Source organism: Diabrotica virgifera, chromosome 8, assembly GCF_917563875.1.
Source record: "Diabrotica virgifera virgifera chromosome 8, PGI_DIABVI_V3a".
NCBI lineage: Eukaryota > Metazoa > Arthropoda > Insecta > Coleoptera > Chrysomelidae > Diabrotica > Diabrotica virgifera.
This window is the reverse complement of record NC_065450.1, coordinates 66,466,695-66,481,103: the sequence shown is the minus strand read 5'-3', so window position 1 is coordinate 66,481,103 and position 14,409 is coordinate 66,466,695. Positions and strand designations below refer to the sequence as shown.

Here is a 14,409-nt window from a genome sequence, read left to right as displayed (position 1 = left end):
AATGGCATAGATGCCCTAGCGGCAACTGCTAGCAAAAGACTAAGTTTTCACTCTAATGGCATATAACATATCCCACCAGAATGAAAACAATGGGAACCTTCTCTGGTTACACCTCCGAGGCTTCTACAATTTGCAAGCCATACGGATGCTGAGACTAAGGAAGATGAGGGAATTCTACAATTTACAATTCACGTCACATCTGCTCAGCGCGGTAAAGTTCCAACGAGACTGGTTCCCTTCATACTCCACACAGAGTAAATGTAAATCAAAAATGAATAACCATTTTCGATTTCGTTGCAAAACGAAAATACAGCCGAACCATATTCCAGTCCAATCAGAGAGTGCTGCAAGCACCTCTACCGGTTTCGAAACTTATTAGTCTCTCATCAGGAGGCACATATGCTGCTCTCCCTGATCCAACCAAAACAAACCCCAGCGTGCAGTCCCGAATTGCAACGAACGAAATGGCATAGATGCCCTAGCGGCAACTGCTAGCAAAAGACTAAGTTTTCACTCTAATGGCATATAACATATCCCACCAGAATGAAAACAATGGGAACCTTCTCTGGTTACACCTCCGAGGCTTCTACAATTTGCAAGCCATACGGATGCTGAGACTAAGGAAGATGAGGGAATTCTACAATTTACAATTCACGTCACATCTGCTCAGCGCGGTAAAGTTCCAACGAGACTGGTTCCCTTCATACTCCACACAGAGTAAATGTAAATCAAAAATGAATAACCATTTTCGATTTCGTTGCAAAACGAAAATACAGCCGAACCATATTCCAGTCCAATCAGAGAGTGCTGCAAGCACCTCTACCGGTTTCGAAACTTATTAGTCTCTCATCAGGAGGCACATATGCTGCTCTCCCTGATCCAACCAAAACAAACCCCAGCGTGCAGTCCCGAATTGCAACGAACGAAATGGCATAGATGCCCTAGCGGCAACTGCTAGCAAAAGACTAAGTTTTCACTCTAATGGCATATAACATATCCCACCAGAATGAAAACAATGGGAACCTTCTCTGGTTACACCTCCGAGGCTTCTACAATTTGCAAGCCATACGGATGCTGAGACTAAGGAAGATGAGGGAATTCTACAATTTACAATTCACGTCACATCTGCTCAGCGCGGTAAAGTTCCAACGAGACTGGTTCCCTTCATACTCCACACAGAGTAAATGTAAATCAAAAATGAATAACCATTTTCGATTTCGTTGCAAAACGAAAATACAGCCGAACCATATTCCAGTCCAATCAGAGAGTGCTGCAAGCACCTCTACCGGTTTCGAAACTTATTAGTCTCTCATCAGGAGGCACATATGCTGCTCTCCCTGATCCATGGATCAGGGAGAGCAGCATATGTGCCTCCTGATGAGAGACTAATAAGTTTCGAAACCGGTAGAGGTGCTTGCAGCACTCTCTGATTGGACTGGAATATGGTTCGGCTGTATTTTCGTTTTGCAACGAAATCGAAAATGGTTATTCATTTTTGATTTACATTTACTCTGTGTGGAGTATGAAGGGAACCAGTCTCGTTGGAACTTTACCGCGCTGAGCAGATGTGACGTGAATTGTAAATTGTAGAATTCCCTCATCTTCCTTAGTCTCAGCATCCGTATGGCTTGCAAATTGTAGAAGCCTCGGAGGTGTAACCAGAGAAGGTTCCCATTGTTTTCATTCTGGTGGGATATGTTATATGCCATTAGAGTGAAAACTTAGTCTTTTGCTAGCAGTTGCCGCTAGGGCATCTATGCCATTTCGTTCGTTGCAATTCGGGACTGCACGCTGGGGTTTGTTTTGGTTGGATCAGGGAGAGCAGCATATGTGCCTCCTGATGAGAGACTAATAAGTTTCGAAACCGGTAGAGGTGCTTGCAGCACTCTCTGATTGGACTGGAATATGGTTCGGCTGTATTTTCGTTTTGCAACGAAATCGAAAATGGTTATTCATTTTTGATTTACATTTACTCTGTGTGGAGTATGAAGGGAACCAGTCTCGTTGGAACTTTACCGCGCTGAGCAGATGTGACGTGAATTGTAAATTGTAGAATTCCCTCATCTTCCTTAGTCTCAGCATCCGTATGGCTTGCAAATTGTAGAAGCCTCGGAGGTGTAACCAGAGAAGGTTCCCATTGTTTTCATTCTGGTGGGATATGTTATATGCCATTAGAGTGAAAACTTAGTCTTTTGCTAGCAGTTGCCGCTAGGGCATCTATGCCATTTCGTTCGTTGCAATTCGGGACTGCACGCTGGGGTTTGTTTTGGTTGGATCAGGGAGAGCAGCATATGTGCCTCCTGATGAGAGACTAATAAGTTTCGAAACCGGTAGAGGTGCTTGCAGCACTCTCTGATTGGACTGGAATATGGTTCGGCTGTATTTTCGTTTTGCAACGAAATCGAAAATGGTTATTCATTTTTGATTTACATTTACTCTGTGTGGAGTATGAAGGGAACCAGTCTCGTTGGAACTTTACCGCGCTGAGCAGATGTGACGTGAATTGTAAATTGTAGAATTCCCTCATCTTCCTTAGTCTCAGCATCCGTATGGCTTGCAAATTGTAGAAGCCTCGGAGGTGTAACCAGAGAAGGTTCCCATTGTTTTCATTCTGGTGGGATATGTTATATGCCATTAGAGTGAAAACTTAGTCTTTTGCTAGCAGTTGCCGCTAGGGCATCTATGCCATTTCGTTCGTTGCAATTCGGGACTGCACGCTGGGGTTTGTTTTGGTTGGATCAGGGAGAGCAGCATATGTGCCTCCTGATGAGAGACTAATAAGTTTCGAAACCGGTAGAGGTGCTTGCAGCACTCTCTGATTGGACTGGAATATGGTTCGGCTGTATTTTCGTTTTGCAACGAAATCGAAAATGGTTATTCATTTTTGATTTACATTTACTCTGTGTGGAGTATGAAGGGAACCAGTCTCGTTGGAACTTTACCGCGCTGAGCAGATGTGACGTGAATTGTAAATTGTAGAATTCCCTCATCTTCCTTAGTCTCAGCATCCGTATGGCTTGCAAATTGTAGAAGCCTCGGAGGTGTAACCAGAGAAGGTTCCCATTGTTTTCATTCTGGTGGGATATGTTATATGCCATTAGAGTGAAAACTTAGTCTTTTGCTAGCAGTTGCCGCTAGGGCATCTATGCCATTTCGTTCGTTGCAATTCGGGACTGCACGCTGGGGTTTGTTTTGGTTGGATCAGGGAGAGCAGCATATGTGCCTCCTGATGAGAGACTAATAAGTTTCGAAACCGGTAGAGGTGCTTGCAGCACTCTCTGATTGGACTGGAATATGGTTCGGCTGTATTTTCGTTTTGCAACGAAATCGAAAATGGTTATTCATTTTTGATTTACATTTACTCTGTGTGGAGTATGAAGGGAACCAGTCTCGTTGGAACTTTACCGCGCTGAGCAGATGTGACGTGAATTGTAAATTGTAGAATTCCCTCATCTTCCTTAGTCTCAGCATCCGTATGGCTTGCAAATTGTAGAAGCCTCGGAGGTGTAACCAGAGAAGGTTCCCATTGTTTTCATTCTGGTGGGATATGTTATATGCCATTAGAGTGAAAACTTAGTCTTTTGCTAGCAGTTGCCGCTAGGGCATCTATGCCATTTCGTTCGTTGCAATTCGGGACTGCACGCTGGGGTTTGTTTTGGTTGGATCAGGGAGAGCAGCATATGTGCCTCCTGATGAGAGACTAATAAGTTTCGAAACCGGTAGAGGTGCTTGCAGCACTCTCTGATTGGACTGGAATATGGTTCGGCTGTATTTTCGTTTTGCAACGAAATCGAAAATGGTTATTCATTTTTGATTTACATTTACTCTGTGTGGAGTATGAAGGGAACCAGTCTCGTTGGAACTTTACCGCGCTGAGCAGATGTGACGTGAATTGTAAATTGTAGAATTCCCTCATCTTCCTTAGTCTCAGCATCCGTATGGCTTGCAAATTGTAGAAGCCTCGGAGGTGTAACCAGAGAAGGTTCCCATTGTTTTCATTCTGGTGGGATATGTTATATGCCATTAGAGTGAAAACTTAGTCTTTTGCTAGCAGTTGCCGCTAGGGCATCTATGCCATTTCGTTCGTTGCAATTCGGGACTGCACGCTGGGGTTTGTTTTGGTTGGATCAGGGAGAGCAGCATATGTGCCTCCTGATGAGAGACTAATAAGTTTCGAAACCGGTAGAGGTGCTTGCAGCACTCTCTGATTGGACTGGAATATGGTTCGGCTGTATTTTCGTTTTGCAACGAAATCGAAAATGGTTATTCATTTTTGATTTACATTTACTCTGTGTGGAGTATGAAGGGAACCAGTCTCGTTGGAACTTTACCGCGCTGAGCAGATGTGACGTGAATTGTAAATTGTAGAATTCCCTCATCTTCCTTAGTCTCAGCATCCGTATGGCTTGCAAATTGTAGAAGCCTCGGAGGTGTAACCAGAGAAGGTTCCCATTGTTTTCATTCTGGTGGGATATGTTATATGCCATTAGAGTGAAAACTTAGTCTTTTGCTAGCAGTTGCCGCTAGGGCATCTATGCCATTTCGTTCGTTGCAATTCGGGACTGCACGCTGGGGTTTGTTTTGGTTGGATCAGGGAGAGCAGCATATGTGCCTCCTGATGAGAGACTAATAAGTTTCGAAACCGGTAGAGGTGCTTGCAGCACTCTCTGATTGGACTGGAATATGGTTCGGCTGTATTTTCGTTTTGCAACGAAATCGAAAATGGTTATTCATTTTTGATTTACATTTACTCTGTGTGGAGTATGAAGGGAACCAGTCTCGTTGGAACTTTACCGCGCTGAGCAGATGTGACGTGAATTGTAAATTGTAGAATTCCCTCATCTTCCTTAGTCTCAGCATCCGTATGGCTTGCAAATTGTAGAAGCCTCGGAGGTGTAACCAGAGAAGGTTCCCATTGTTTTCATTCTGGTGGGATATGTTATATGCCATTAGAGTGAAAACTTAGTCTTTTGCTAGCAGTTGCCGCTAGGGCATCTATGCCATTTCGTTCGTTGCAATTCGGGACTGCACGCTGGGGTTTGTTTTGGTTGGATCAGGGAGAGCAGCATATGTGCCTCCTGATGAGAGACTAATAAGTTTCGAAACCGGTAGAGGTGCTTGCAGCACTCTCTGATTGGACTGGAATATGGTTCGGCTGTATTTTCGTTTTGCAACGAAATCGAAAATGGTTATTCATTTTTGATTTACATTTACTCTGTGTGGAGTATGAAGGGAACCAGTCTCGTTGGAACTTTACCGCGCTGAGCAGATGTGACGTGAATTGTAAATTGTAGAATTCCCTCATCTTCCTTAGTCTCAGCATCCGTATGGCTTGCAAATTGTAGAAGCCTCGGAGGTGTAACCAGAGAAGGTTCCCATTGTTTTCATTCTGGTGGGATATGTTATATGCCATTAGAGTGAAAACTTAGTCTTTTGCTAGCAGTTGCCGCTAGGGCATCTATGCCATTTCGTTCGTTGCAATTCGGGACTGCACGCTGGGGTTTGTTTTGGTTGGATCAGGGAGAGCAGCATATGTGCCTCCTGATGAGAGACTAATAAGTTTCGAAACCGGTAGAGGTGCTTGCAGCACTCTCTGATTGGACTGGAATATGGTTCGGCTGTATTTTCGTTTTGCAACGAAATCGAAAATGGTTATTCATTTTTGATTTACATTTACTCTGTGTGGAGTATGAAGGGAACCAGTCTCGTTGGAACTTTACCGCGCTGAGCAGATGTGACGTGAATTGTAAATTGTAGAATTCCCTCATCTTCCTTAGTCTCAGCATCCGTATGGCTTGCAAATTGTAGAAGCCTCGGAGGTGTAACCAGAGAAGGTTCCCATTGTTTTCATTCTGGTGGGATATGTTATATGCCATTAGAGTGAAAACTTAGTCTTTTGCTAGCAGTTGCCGCTAGGGCATCTATGCCATTTCGTTCGTTGCAATTCGGGACTGCACGCTGGGGTTTGTTTTGGTTGGATCAGGGAGAGCAGCATATGTGCCTCCTGATGAGAGACTAATAAGTTTCGAAACCGGTAGAGGTGCTTGCAGCACTCTCTGATTGGACTGGAATATGGTTCGGCTGTATTTTCGTTTTGCAACGAAATCGAAAATGGTTATTCATTTTTGATTTACATTTACTCTGTGTGGAGTATGAAGGGAACCAGTCTCGTTGGAACTTTACCGCGCTGAGCAGATGTGACGTGAATTGTAAATTGTAGAATTCCCTCATCTTCCTTAGTCTCAGCATCCGTATGGCTTGCAAATTGTAGAAGCCTCGGAGGTGTAACCAGAGAAGGTTCCCATTGTTTTCATTCTGGTGGGATATGTTATATGCCATTAGAGTGAAAACTTAGTCTTTTGCTAGCAGTTGCCGCTAGGGCATCTATGCCATTTCGTTCGTTGCAATTCGGGACTGCACGCTGGGGTTTGTTTTGGTTGGATCAGGGAGAGCAGCATATGTGCCTCCTGATGAGAGACTAATAAGTTTCGAAACCGGTAGAGGTGCTTGCAGCACTCTCTGATTGGACTGGAATATGGTTCGGCTGTATTTTCGTTTTGCAACGAAATCGAAAATGGTTATTCATTTTTGATTTACATTTACTCTGTGTGGAGTATGAAGGGAACCAGTCTCGTTGGAACTTTACCGCGCTGAGCAGATGTGACGTGAATTGTAAATTGTAGAATTCCCTCATCTTCCTTAGTCTCAGCATCCGTATGGCTTGCAAATTGTAGAAGCCTCGGAGGTGTAACCAGAGAAGGTTCCCATTGTTTTCATTCTGGTGGGATATGTTATATGCCATTAGAGTGAAAACTTAGTCTTTTGCTAGCAGTTGCCGCTAGGGCATCTATGCCATTTCGTTCGTTGCAATTCGGGACTGCACGCTGGGGTTTGTTTTGGTTGGATCAGGGAGAGCAGCATATGTGCCTCCTGATGAGAGACTAATAAGTTTCGAAACCGGTAGAGGTGCTTGCAGCACTCTCTGATTGGACTGGAATATGGTTCGGCTGTATTTTCGTTTTGCAACGAAATCGAAAATGGTTATTCATTTTTGATTTACATTTACTCTGTGTGGAGTATGAAGGGAACCAGTCTCGTTGGAACTTTACCGCGCTGAGCAGATGTGACGTGAATTGTAAATTGTAGAATTCCCTCATCTTCCTTAGTCTCAGCATCCGTATGGCTTGCAAATTGTAGAAGCCTCGGAGGTGTAACCAGAGAAGGTTCCCATTGTTTTCATTCTGGTGGGATATGTTATATGCCATTAGAGTGAAAACTTAGTCTTTTGCTAGCAGTTGCCGCTAGGGCATCTATGCCATTTCGTTCGTTGCAATTCGGGACTGCACGCTGGGGTTTGTTTTGGTTGGATCAGGGAGAGCAGCATATGTGCCTCCTGATGAGAGACTAATAAGTTTCGAAACCGGTAGAGGTGCTTGCAGCACTCTCTGATTGGACTGGAATATGGTTCGGCTGTATTTTCGTTTTGCAACGAAATCGAAAATGGTTATTCATTTTTAAATATAAGTACTTCAAATTGAAAATTAAGAGTTTTGTAACAACAAAATCGTAGAGTCCGACACCCGCAAGATGTCACTCTAGCGCGGTAGATTATCAAGGTCATTGGAATGCCCAATCAGAGCAAACGTATCCGCTGTCCTGCGCGTAGCACCAATTAATGTTTATTTTAAAAAATTCCTGACGCCGCGGTAGTTAACCGATTTTAATTTTGCAAATTGCCACTAAAAGATACAGTATTTTTCTAATGTAAAAAAATTTCAACTTGCTATCTGCTTTATTTTCAAAATTTATTTTGCATAATCTATTGAACCTATCTTAATAAAATTTACAGTATTGTTTTTAGCCCAAGTAAATGAACGGGAAATTCGGAGATACCGTGTAATTTTCAGGGGCAACTCCGAATTGCATGAAAATTTGGATTTAGCTTCTACTTATCCTCCACTTCGAAGTTGAAATTGTGCCGTTGGTTGCTTTTACTTGGGGGGTGACAGTCACCCCTTCTCGGGGGTGAAAAAACATACGTTCAAGATAAAACCGGAAATGGATAAATTGACTGATTTTAAGCAACTTTTGTTCTATAGAGTTTTTTTACTTAAGTCAATACTTTTCGAGTTATTTGCCATTAAAAATGTTGATTTTTCGACAAAAAAACTACGTTTTCAGACGGTTTTTCGCAAATAACTCAAAAAGTAAATATTTTATCGAAAAAAATATCCTTAGCAAAAGTGTAGCTTATAAAAAACCCAAAAAAATGGTGTATCAGTAAAGTCTATCAATCAAATAAAAACAAAGTTGTAGCTCATGAAAAATACGTTCTTATTCGTCTAATTCCAAATCGAATATTTCAAGGTGAAATCACCGAAAAATTAAGCACTTTTCAGGAAAAAACCCATTTCAACTTTTTTAAAGTGTTTATAAAAAGCTTCGTTTTAATTGTTAACAAAAGTTTTAGCATTAAAAATAAGCGAGTTACGCTCAAAATAAAGATGGCCCTCTTTTTTTTGTAAAAAATCATGAAAATCTCGCCGTTTTTAGCTCCCCAAATGAAATTAATCGTTACCGCTTTACAAACAATTTACTTACCTATCTATTTTTTATATGATCTGTCAGTCTCACTGGTTTAAAGTGTTTATTTTTGAAAGGGTTATAATTGAGAAAGCTTGAATGGGTCACTAATCACGAGTGTATGCAAATTTTGAACAGCCATTTATCTTAACCAATTTTTGTCATACGGAGAAACAAAATGAAACTAGCATATTTACAATAGCAAAACCTACATTTTTTTTGCTCTTAAGATTTTTCTTATCACTGATACTTTTAAGTTATTTTGAAAAAATGAAATTTTTCAAAAATTTTTAGAAAAAATTTTTTTTTCTATAAAACCAAATGTTTTTAAAAATAAGCACTTCAAACCAATCAAACTTACAGATCATATAAACAATACACATACAGTTAAAATAGATGGTAAAGCCAAACGATTAATTTCATTTAGGGTGCTAAATACAGGGAGGTTTTCACGATTTTTTTTACCAAAAAAAGGTGCCAACTTTTTTTTTTCAGTGTAACTCGTTTATTTTTGATGCTGTAAACTTTTGTAAAAAACAAATAATAAGATTTTTTTCCATACTTTAAAAATGTTAATAAGGTTTTCCCGAAAAACGCTTCTTTCTTCGGTGATTTCGCGTTGAATTATTCGATTTGGAATTAGACGAATAAGAACGTATTTTTCATGAGCTACAACTTTGCTTCTACTCAATTTGTAGATTTTACTGGTACACCATTTTTTTCATTTTTTCATAGGCTACACTTTTACTAAATATATTTTTTTCGATAAAATATTTACTTCTGGAGTTATTTGGGAAAAACGGTCTGAAAACGTAGTTTTTTTGTCGAAAAATCAAAATTTTAAATCGCGAATAACTCGAAAAGTATTGGCTTACGTAAAAAACTTTATAGAACAAAAGGTGCTTAAAATAAGTCAATTTATCCATTTCCGGCCTTATTTTAAACACGCGTTTTTCACCCCCCGAGAAGGGGTAAATGTCACCCCCCAAGTAAAAGCAACCAACGGAACAAATTCAACTTTGAAGTGGAGGGTAAGTAGAACCTAAATCCAAATTTTCATGCAATTCGGAGTTGCCCCTGGAAATTACACTCCAAAACGGTCATTTATTGGGCTATTTATTACGTATATCATAAAGTTTTTCTGGGTAAAGTATGAAGGTCCTAAGGGTAGCATAAATGGTTGAAAAACGTTAAATACGAATACTTGTTTTTTTTATGGTTTTTTCACAATTAAGTATTGCTATTTTGCAACAAGTCTGGCAATTTTTAAAATTTTTAACTAATCCTTTATTGTAGGAAATTTTTGAAGTTATACTTCTTTACCGGCGATATGAGGGTGAATTTTTATATGTTAAAACCTATGATCCCGGCGCATGCGCATTATAACTTTGTTCTGATTGGATGTTCAAATGACATGTCAAAAATTATTCAATATGGCGGCTGTGGCACAGCTATACGTAGTTTGATTATTTATGGTTGTTGCGTTTTGAAATTTGTGGGAAAAGAAACAAAGTTAGTTAATAGTTATACTGCCTTTTTAAATAGTTTTCATATACCTATATTTTTGGACTTTTGGACTATTTTGGACAAGGAAAACTCATTCTAATTTGGTAGGTAGTTTTTATTATAATCATATTGTAATTATACATTTGGATTAGGTTGGAATACATACATTTATTTTCTCAAGAATGGGGATTTTAGAGAGAAATCCCAAATTAGGTCCGATTTTTATTTTTAAATTATGATTTTTTGGGTAGATTTATTTATCTAGTAGGTATGTAATGCTTTGATTTACATACTTACTTAATTTGATTACCAACAAAAGTTCTACCAATCTTCATCTAATATATTGTTTTCTTACTGTTTTGTTATATTTTAATATTTTCTTCCACAAAATTTAAACTACATAATTTAATTATATTCAAAACAACTGTCAAACAGTAAAACGTTCAGTTACCCTATTTTTCCACATGACATATAATGTGGAATTGGACGAGTGAGTCTAGGCTTCGATTAAGAATCAAAGCGCCTCGAAATTCACGGGTTCGATTCCCGATGCAAGTTTTTATTTTTTGAAGATATTCTTCTTTAGCGGCGAATCGATTGAGGGTAAAATTTGACTGATCCCCGCGCATGCGCACACCGACAGTATGGTATTAGTGGTTATACGGATTCTGATTGGGTGTTGAAATTTTGAAATGATCTGTCAATAATTATTGTTCAATATGAAGATTATCGGTAAACAAAAATATTGTATATTAGTTTTTATTGATGTGTGGACACAAATGAAATCAAATTTATAATTATAGTGACTTTTTAAATAGTTTTGAAAAGCCGCAGGTACCTAATTCTAAATGTTTCAGTTGGAAATACCTAATAGTTTCAATACCTATCTATTTGGAAAATGTAAACAAAATAATGTAGTTACCTATTAGTAGGCAATGCTTTAATTTACATAATCTGATTACGAACAAACTTTCTACAAACCGTCATCTTATATATTGTTTTCTTACTCTATATTTTGTTGTATTTTATTTCGACAAAAATCAAACTAATAATTTTATTAAATTCATATAAATTTATGGTGTAAAGGTTTAGTTTGTGTATATTCCCACATGACGTACACGCGAATGTGGTCTAGTTTGAAATGCCGTCAGCTTTCGTACGGCGCGGTAGACGTGAAGTGGGTTCGAGCCCCAAGCAAGTTATTATTTTTTTATTTTTTTTATAGATTTTATGATTGTAAGTATATTATTATATAATTTTTGAAGATATTCTTCTCTTTTGAAAGTGGTAGATAAGAAAGTTAGTTTGATTTTTAAATAAAATAAGTACAAATAACCTTTTAAGTATATTTACTTCGTTTAAATTACTTATTATATAATAGAAGAATATCTTCTTTGTCTTCTTACGTGCGTACAAAGTACACACACATTCTTTTTTTATTTTTTTATGCATTTTATGATTGTAAGCATATTTGTTATATAATTTTTTTTTCAGAAAAGGCGTATTTAAAATTTTTGCCAACAATTATTATCGTTCAGAAATAATTTTTTCTTTGTGGCATTTTTCAATGTGTTTGTGTGCGTTTTATTCTTTTATTTTTTAAATTTTTGGTCTTGTCTTAAAAATCACATAATATGTAGTAGAATTATAACTTCTTACGTGCGTACAAAGTACACACACATTCTTTTTTTTACGCAACTTTTACGTCAGTGCAATTTTTGTCGGGAATGAATACTTTTAAAGTGATAATCAAAAAACGAATAAAAAAATCGAATTTTTCATTCATTTTTTGACATTAATTTTTAAAACAATGTTCCGGACTTTTTTGAGTGGGAGGATAACTCAAATATTATTATATGAGTTATTTTCAAGCAATTTCTGCAAAAAAATATGAGTCACCTCTCAACATCCAAATTAATGCTACTTACAGATGCGCCCTGGTCTACAGTTGAGTCCGCGAGTCTTTACCCGTGCGTCATCATTTAAAGCATACGAAATAAGTCGGAAATTTACTAAACGCAACGGCAAGTGGATATTATTCCGATCACGGGTTATAGTATAAAATTTGACGTTATCAAATAAATAGAATGTCAAATTTAAGTTTTGCTTTAAAATTTTGGTGCATAATTACAGCTACATTTGAAGTAGCTTAATAAATTATTTTATTATCATTGATTAATAAATAAATAAACAATTTATAAAGTAATTCAATAACATATTTTCTTTTTGTTATTTTATTCACTTTGGCGGAACCTTAAACACAAGCATTCAACTGTGTCAACAATGAGGTTAGCTTTGTATGTTGTCAGAATTTATCGTAAAATAACATAACCTTATTACAAAATTTCTAACTCCAATATAAAATTAGTTGTGAAAACAACTGTTTGTATACTATAAAAAACTTCAAAATGCAAAAATTCGACAAAATAACAGCAAAAAATTCAACAAACTGACAGCCACAAAAGTAAACAAACCAAAACGTCAGAAATTGTACTTAAAATATGTGAAGACATCCCCAATCGTCTTTCTTTGTACCTATCTCTTTTCAATGCGCTGAGTCTAAATCGTTCATAAAAATAACATGTGTTTTTACTTAATAACAGACGGCAGCTGGTTTGTCATTAATTTCATGCGTGGAAGAGAATGATGCTAAATAAAAAGTACGTGTTTTATCTCTCCAAGTATTAATGACGCACGGGTAAAGACTCGCGGACTCAACTGTAAATATGGTTTTCTGTTTTCTCTATGGTTTTTCCATGGTTTTTCATAATAGGAAATAAAGTCGTTAGTAAACGTCAGAATAGATAAAAAATGAATTAAACCTTTATTTAATTTGATAGCATCTTGTGTTAATCATATTTTGAAGCTGTCGTGAATATAATTTATATTATTGTAGTAACTGTTATGACATTATAAATCATCAAAAGGGTAACAAAACTTGTATCCCAAGGCCATAAAAAACCTAGTGGAGCTCCCATGTTCCTAAACAGGTACACGATGAGTAACTAATAATTATGTATTAATCGTTATAGGTATATGTGTAAAATTTCCCAGTGGAAATAACATTATGCAGTCATTGTATTATAAAAAATATAAATGTGTAATAACTGTCATAAAAACATTTATAATTGGAACACAAGTTTTAATAAACAGGTATTTCGCATCTTTTGGAGAATGACCCCAATAATAGTGCCGGTTACTGGAACATTTAGTCACCTACTTTCAGTGCTCGTTACTTATTAAATTAATATAAACATTTTAAAGCAAAACTGATAGAGCCTTAATCGTGCAATTTTTAAATCAAAGTGAGTTTGTAATTGAGCGATTTTTGCAGTGAATGACCATCTGTCAATAAAAGGGTGATTGACCCTGGAAACTCACCTGGGATCCGGCAGGACAATCTTCTTACTAGCCCTCGCAGCCGGGGTGCACTTGCTTTTTTCCATGGCCATAAGATAGCTGACATCAGCTAATACAGCTTCCAGGTCCGCCATTTTGCAGTTTCACTTCACTTTTCAGCTCAAATATACATTATAATTCCACCCTCACTCTCACCACCACAATCACACCCGACTACCGGTCATTCCAATATTAAGACGGGGATTAAATGACATAATAAGTGACTCAAAGTCAGATGCAAGTCTTCCACAATCGAATTTTTAGAGTTCCGACCCTGGATCATGAAGAATTTTGAGTTTTGTTCGACACAGACTCCTCGAAAATTCAACACCGACTGATTTTTGGTCGAGAGCTCGCTCTTTCCGACGAAGCTATTCGACGATTTTCGTCGGTCAGACACTAAACAGCTGTTTTATCACGGCACACGTGCAGAAAATCCGAGCTGCCAACACTAAAAACCTAAATTATTTTACCTTTATTTAATAGGACAGTACATGATCGTTTTTGACAAAAATAATGGCAGTCATTAGAATTATTATTACATTAAAATAATAAAGGGTGATTCGTTTAGTGGTACTTTTTTCAAAAAGAAAATCCAATGAAAGAAAGTGAACTTTATTTGAATATACACTCACCGGCTCAAAATTCCGCCACCTAAAATTTTTAATTAAGTTTGACAATCTATAACTTTTTTATTTGTACTCCTATTTTTAAGATTCTTGCATCAATATGTATGTATGTACATGTATTAGCATTGTTTCTTATTATTCTGCTAATAAATAATTTTTGCTCAATGGTTTTATATGGGGGTGAATGGAAGCGTTGTATTTACTCCTAATTTCAAAGAGTTCTGTGGATAAATTAAGGGGCTGATTTTGTTTCATAGTCCACTTTGTATTATCTCGGAGGCATCCCGAAGAT

General features: G+C 37.7%; 1 protein-coding gene across 1 annotated transcript in view; it reads right to left on the bottom strand.

The window, feature by feature from the left end:
• The window catches only part of LOC114335546 (G protein-coupled receptor kinase 1), a 972,615-nt gene extending 958,760 nt beyond the window's left edge, over positions 1 to 13,855 (bottom strand). Inside the window, exon 1 of the mRNA XM_050659707.1 lies at positions 13,471 to 13,855. Within this exon, the coding sequence (XP_050515664.1) occupies positions 13,471 to 13,583 (113 nt within the window). The 5' untranslated portion in view covers positions 13,584 to 13,855. The remainder of the gene's footprint in view (positions 1 to 13,470) is intronic.
• Between the last annotated feature and the right edge of the window lie 554 nt (positions 13,856 to 14,409).